The sequence below is a fragment of the Suricata suricatta genome, chromosome 14, assembly GCF_006229205.1.
Source record: "Suricata suricatta isolate VVHF042 chromosome 14, meerkat_22Aug2017_6uvM2_HiC, whole genome shotgun sequence".
In the NCBI taxonomy this organism is placed as follows: Eukaryota; Metazoa; Chordata; class Mammalia; order Carnivora; family Herpestidae; genus Suricata; species Suricata suricatta.
The window spans coordinates 61,488,691-61,494,717 of NC_043713.1; the positions used below are offsets into that span (position 1 = coordinate 61,488,691).

Below are 6,027 nucleotides of genomic sequence, written 5' to 3' on the forward strand. Positions count from 1 at the left end.
CCCTGCCCCGCCCCCACACACCGCCCCCACCGCACCGCGCCCACCGCGCCGCGAACCTGGCCGCAGCGGCTCGGTGACGGTGAGCACGAGCAGGAAGAGCAGCAAGAAGGCACCGCTGTCTGCCTTGGGCACCATTTATCCTCCGTTCATCGTCCCCGGGGCGACCGCGTGACCCCGCGGGGAGGCCGGACCAGGCCGAGGGTTAGGGGCCGGGCGCGGAAAAGCAACGGGAGAAAGCTCCAGCTAGGCCCCGGCTACACTGGGCAGCCAGCTCGCGCGCACTCGCAGCCTCAGTCTCGGGTTCCGACTCCGGCTCCGCGCAAGATGGCGGCCGTCCTGCTCAGCTCCGCACCGCCCCCCCCCGCCCGCGACGCCGGCTCTAGCCAATGAGTGCCGAGGTAGGGGGCGGGGCCTGCACTCTCCCAATGCGTGCAGACCTTTGGCCGTGTGTAGGGGCCGGAGCCTGGGCGGTTATACCCAAAAGGGGCGAGGCCTAAGACTGGGAAGGTGGTAGGGGCGGGAGCTGAGAGACGGGCACAATGGGTGGACAGGACTCTAAGGAGTGAAGTGTGCCATTGGTTAAGCAGAGAGGTGGGGCTCGGGGGTGGAGCCTGAGTGGCTTGGCCTGTTAAGGGCTGGAATACAAGCTCTGGGAGAGCCGGCACGGACAACCAGCGGAGGGTAACCAGGCTAAGCAGGCGGACACAGAGAGGGGCGGAGCGCAGTGGGGTGGATGAGATAGGGAGAGAAGGGGCGGGAAGTGGCTCTGGAGGGCTGAGCGTGAAAGAGGAGGGGAGCAACATGGAGCCGAAGTGGTCCCCGGTGAAGAATGGGTATACCTTCCATACCTGCAGGCCCAGGTCCTGTCAGCGGCCCAACAGTACTCCCTACAGTGGTCTTTTAAAATAAGAACCATAGGGCTCAGTCGGTTAAGCGCCCACCTTGGGCTCAGGGCATGATCTCACGGTTCGTGGGTTCGAGCCCCGCGTAGGGCTCTGTGCTGACAACTAGCTCAGAGCCTGGAGCCGGTCTTCGGATTGTGTGTCTCCCTCTCTCTCTGACCCTCCCCTGCTTATTCTGTCTCTCTTTCTATAAAAAATAAAAAAAAACATTAAAAATCCCTGCACTGGGACAAGCTTTGAGGAAGTGGGGAGATTGGGGAATGGAGGAGCCACCCTGTAAGGAACCAGCACACGCTACTGAAAATGTTTCAGATGAAGAAATAGCCTAAAGGAGTGCTGACAAGGAAGCCCAGATGTTAGACTGTGGAGCAAAGCTGGCCTCTGGAAGAACTGTGCCTACACAATGTGGGAGGAGGGGGAAGGAATGCTGGGCACAGCTGCTGCCACAGCAGGCCATGGCTACATAGAGAAAAGGCCCAGCAGATGATTCCAGTGCTGGCCTCACACCTGTCAGGGAACAGAGTGATTGTGGAAGAGGACACAGCAGATGGATTGTCCTCAGTAGGAGAGGAGAAGGCTGTCCAATGGAAGGACCACCAGCCATGCACACAAGGCCTGGAACAGGGCCTAGGGCTAGGGAAGAGGGTGAAAATAGGAGCAGAAAAAAGGGGGACCCATTTTAGCCTGGTTCACCTCCACCAACATACTCCCCAGGAGCAGTCCTCTCAAGTCCTTTCAAGGCACGATCCTGTCCTAGGATTCCAGCCTATGACACTCAGGAGCACTGAGAGAGGTACTCACTCCCACTGAGTAGATATGGCCAAGTTTAACTCGAGGCTAGGCCAGACCCGCCTGCTCCTGCTCTCTCTGGGTATAGCCTGTAGCAGGTGAGGGGCCTCACTGGTGGCAGAAGCAGTGGTCCCTATCCAACACTGCCCTGGCTGCTTGCATTGTCCTCATGGAGCATTCCCAGGAGCAGCTGCTGTGCTCAGAGGGATTCAAGCATAGCTTTCAATTTGCTGTGGGAGCCGGGCCAGGGTTACAGGCTAGGCAGACCCCAGGGAGACACCTCACAGCTAAGAGCAGATATCCCAACCAGTTGCTCCCTTGCAGAGCCACTGTTGGAGATGCAGGCTAACAAAGGTTCAGATGAGGAGAGTAGGACAGAGAGGTGAAAAGTCCAGCTGAGTTATGCAGGGAGAAGGCAAAGCCCTGGCCTCTGAAACCGCAGTCACCATGCAGGGGTTCTGCCCATTTTGATCCACCTCTACCCTTGGCCCTGCTGCATGGCCTGCAGGTTGCCTGTGTGGACACCACTAAGGACCTCTAGGACCGAAGGGAGGGAAAAGAGATCAAGGATATTTTTCCCTACCTCCCTCTTGTGGGGTCACTGCAGCTTCCACTGGAGGTCACTGCCTCTCTCAAGGTGGTCCTCTACACTCTTCCTAGGTTCCAGTTATCCACCTTCCCTTCTTACAGGGGTCTGTTACTACCCTTAGGTACCTTACACTCAGCTCCCGCCTTTGTAAGTAAGATGAATTTATTAAACTTCACACTACCCTGTCTTTAGTTTTCCTTCTGTGACTCAGACTAATAGGACCATTTGTCCTGGGTTCCCTGGGATGCTCCATGCTGCAATAATCAGCTCCACAAGCAGGTCTGGCTCCTGGATTGGAAGCACCCACACACTGATGGGTTCAGAGCCCTCTTCATACCTTGGGTCCCAGCCAAGTGCAAGGCCATTCTCCACTGGCCTTTGGTCTGCTTCAGCCCGCTCGCTGGCTTTCCAGGATACCAACTACAAGTAGCTCCCGCCAGATCCTCAGTCACCCAGGACACTCTTCCTTTATAACTTCACTTACTGAAATCATCTGGGAGATGATGCTGAACATCCCACCTGAGAGTTTTGGCCTCTAGGAGACAGAGACAGCAGGTCTGGCCAGCAGAGAGGACTCTCTGTCCACAGTGTAAATGACGGCACTGCCCGTGTCCTGCAGGGATGGAAAGGGCAGCCTCAGAGGCAGTGTACTCCAGGCACCATGGTTGATACTATCATTTTCAAGTTATGAAGCTACATTGAGCAGACAAATTTGGAAGAAAGGGCTTATGGAGAAGAGAAAACGGCTTACTCTGACACCTGTAGTTCAACATAGTAGTCAAGATTATCGACCATAAGAAAGCCACCAGGGAATTCGTAGAAAAAATCCTTCCCCAAGAAATGAAGATCCTGCTCAGGCTAACCCACCGCTTCAACATCAAGACCTTTGATATCTTTCAGACACACCGCAAAGTCTCATAATAATGGACCTGGTCCTAGACAACCTCGTCCAGTTAGTGAAAATGCAGGGAGCCCTGCCCGAGGACGATGCTCACGACAAGTTCCACCAGCTCTCCTCAGCCATCAAGTACTGCCACGACCTGAACATCGTCCACTGAGATCTAAAGTTGGAGAACGTCCTCCTCAACGAGGGCTTCAACATCAAGCTCTTGGACGTTGGCTTCTCCAAGTGGTGCCTGAGGGATGGCAGTGGGCGGCTGACCCTGAGCAAGACCTTCTGCGGGTCAGCGGCTTACGCAGCACCCGAGGTGCTGGAGGCCGTCCCCTACCAGCCCAAGGTGTGCGACATCTGGAGCCTGGGCGTGATCCTCTACGTCATGGTCTGTGGCACCATGCCTTACGACGCCTCCAACATCAAGAGGATGCTGTGCCTCCAGAAAGAGCACTACTTCCACTTCTGAACTGCCCCCTCCCGAGATCTTCCACACTAAACTCCAGAGGTAGGAGCCCAATGGCTGGGCTCTGGACATGATGGCACTTCTGCCTGACACGCCGTACCCCTCAACCTGGCGGGGCCCAGTGTATCTTCTGCACACCAGCTCCACCATCCTCTCCCCTCCAGACCACCCACGTGGAGGCAGGACTCCTCTCCCAACCACCTGAACAGAGAGCACGTGGCACCCCCACCCTCGCAAACATCTATGTTCGGGCTTGAGATGCCTGTGATAGAGAGAATATACACGGCAGGGCTTCCAAAGTCCCCAAGGACACACACCAGATGCCCCAGTTCCCCAAGCAAAGAAGAAAGTGGGTTCATGTTGCTTTCAGGTGCAACAAACAGCTCTAGAGATGCAAACGGTGCTATGTCAGGGTTCCCCCAGCCCCCAGCATGCCCACTCCTCACAAATTCAGGACCCTCCTCCTGCAGGTGCCTGCTCTTATCAGGACCCCCAGCAGCAAAACTCCACCCAAGGCCCTGCCCACTCACTGGCCAGTGCACCAGACCCTCTGTCTGCCTATGGCACCCAGTTCCCACAGGACCACCCTGGTCCAGCCTCCTTTTGTCTGGGTCAAAGACATTGGCCTCCACTTACCCTGAAGCCCATTCTCTATGCCCTCTGCCAAAGACCATCCTCAAATGTGACTTGGGTCATGGGTCCTCCCACCCCAGGCCCTGCAAGGACGGCCCACCACTCAGGGAAAAGAGGTCACTTCCCTTCTCCACGTCACTCCAGACTGTGGGACTCAGCCATTCTCAGAACAAGCCCTCACCTCTCCCAGGCTCTTCCCGGTCTGGATGCCTCACCACCTCCTCTAGCTGACCCGGGCCCGGCCCATCCTGCAGGTAGGCCCCTGCCCTCGGAACATGCATTTGTCGGTGTGGGGCCCAGAGCTCCGCCTGCCTCCCACCCCCTGCACGTGCCCTGTTCGCCACAGGAGCACTCTTCTCCCCAGCTTCTACCCGAAACAGGAGCTGCTCTCCTTCATATGGCTGGGAACAGCCGCCAGCCTGGCCAGACCAGGGCCATCCCTCCCAGGGGCCACCGATTCCAAGGACTCCAGCCCTAGACAGGGTGTTCTTCCTACTACCCCCAAGAAGCTACAGGAAATCGGCCCTAGTGAGGCATGGACCGATGCAGTGTCGGTCCCTACAGCCAGAAGGAAATGGGCATGGGGCTGGCACTCTGGCTTGGCCTGGGCGGCCTTCCCCTTGGGCCTGACCCATGACCAGGAGGCCACAGTGAAGAGGAGGAGCAGGGAGGCTTCCTGCAGTCCTGTGCTGCCTTCCATCCAGTGGGTGGGGAACGGGGCCCTCCTGCTGGGCCAGCCTGGCTTCCAGGGTGGCAGGGGCCCCCCTCTCCCCCAGCTCAGTCCCCACTCCCCGCAAGCCTGGCTTTATGATTTCACATGCTGAGGTCACGCAGAGACAATGCTGAGCGTTTCACCTCTCCAGGTCCAGGCCCGGCCCAGCCAGACTCCCCCCCACAGTGTCAATGAGGACAGTGCCTGCTGGCCCAAGTGGGGAAGGGATAATAGAGTGCATGGCAGTGGCGCCAGCCACACCTGGCCCCATGGACGATGCCGCGGTCCTAAAGATGAAAGGCTACCTGATGGGCATCACTCTCGGTGAGGGCTCATACGGAAAAGTCAAATCTGCCTACTCTGAGCGCCTCAAGCTCAACACGGCGGTCAAGATCATCGACCGCAGGAAAGCCCCCACCGACTTCCTGGGAAAATTCCTTCCCCGGGAGATCGAGATTCTGCCCAGGCTGAACCACCGCTCCATCGTCAAGACTTACGAGATCTTTGAAACATCAGACGGCAGGGTCTACATCGTCATGGAGCTCGCGGCCCGGGGCGACCTCCTCCAGCTCGTCCAAACCCGGGGAGCCCTGCCCGAGGACGAGGCCCGCGACAAGTTCCACCAGCTCTCCTCAGCCATTAAGTACTGCCACGACCTGAACGTCGTCCACCGCGATCTCAAGTTGGAGAACGTCCTCCTCGACGAGAGCTTCAACATCAAGCTGTCCGACTTCGGCTTCTCCAAGTGCTGCCTGAGGGATGATGGTGGTCGGCTGACCCTGAGCAAGACCTTCTGCGGGTCAGCGGCTTACGCAGCACCCGAGGTGCTGGAGGCCGTCCCCTACCAGCCCAAGGTGTGCGACATCTGGAGCCTGGGCGTGATCCTCTACGTCATGGTCTGTGGCGCCATGCCTTACGACACCTCCAACATCAAGAAGATGCTGCGCCACCAGAAGGAGCACCGCGTCCACTTCCCCCGCTCCAGGCACCTGTCGGGTGAGTGCAAAGACCTCCTCTACCGCATGATGCAGCCGGATGTCCGCC

General features: G+C 57.9%; 2 protein-coding genes and 1 pseudogene across 4 annotated transcripts in view; 2 read left to right on the forward strand and 1 right to left on the reverse strand.

The window, feature by feature from the left end:
- DGCR2 (DiGeorge syndrome critical region gene 2) overlaps positions 1-355 on the reverse strand; it is a 93,231-nt gene extending 92,876 nt beyond the window's left edge. For 2 of the 3 annotated variants that reach the window (XM_029921344.1, XM_029921342.1), the window contains exon 1: positions 57-354. In XM_029921344.1, the coding sequence (XP_029777204.1) occupies positions 57-135 (79 nt within the window). In that variant the 5' untranslated portion in view covers positions 136-354. Of the gene's footprint in view, positions 1-56 lie in introns of all 3 variants that reach the window. The other variant, XM_029921343.1, reaches the window with a different exon arrangement.
- A 1,363-nt stretch (positions 356-1,718) lies between these two features.
- On the forward strand, positions 1,719-3,641 carry LOC115277459 (annotated as a pseudogene).
- Positions 3,642-5,230: 1,589 nt separating this feature from the next.
- The window catches only part of LOC115277460 (testis-specific serine/threonine-protein kinase 1-like), a 1,725-nt gene continuing 928 nt past the window's right edge, over positions 5,231-6,027 (forward strand). The window contains exon 1 of the mRNA XM_029921594.1: positions 5,231-6,024. Within this exon, the coding sequence (XP_029777454.1) occupies positions 5,253-6,024 (772 nt within the window). The 5' untranslated portion in view covers positions 5,231-5,252. The remainder of the gene's footprint in view (positions 6,025-6,027) is intronic.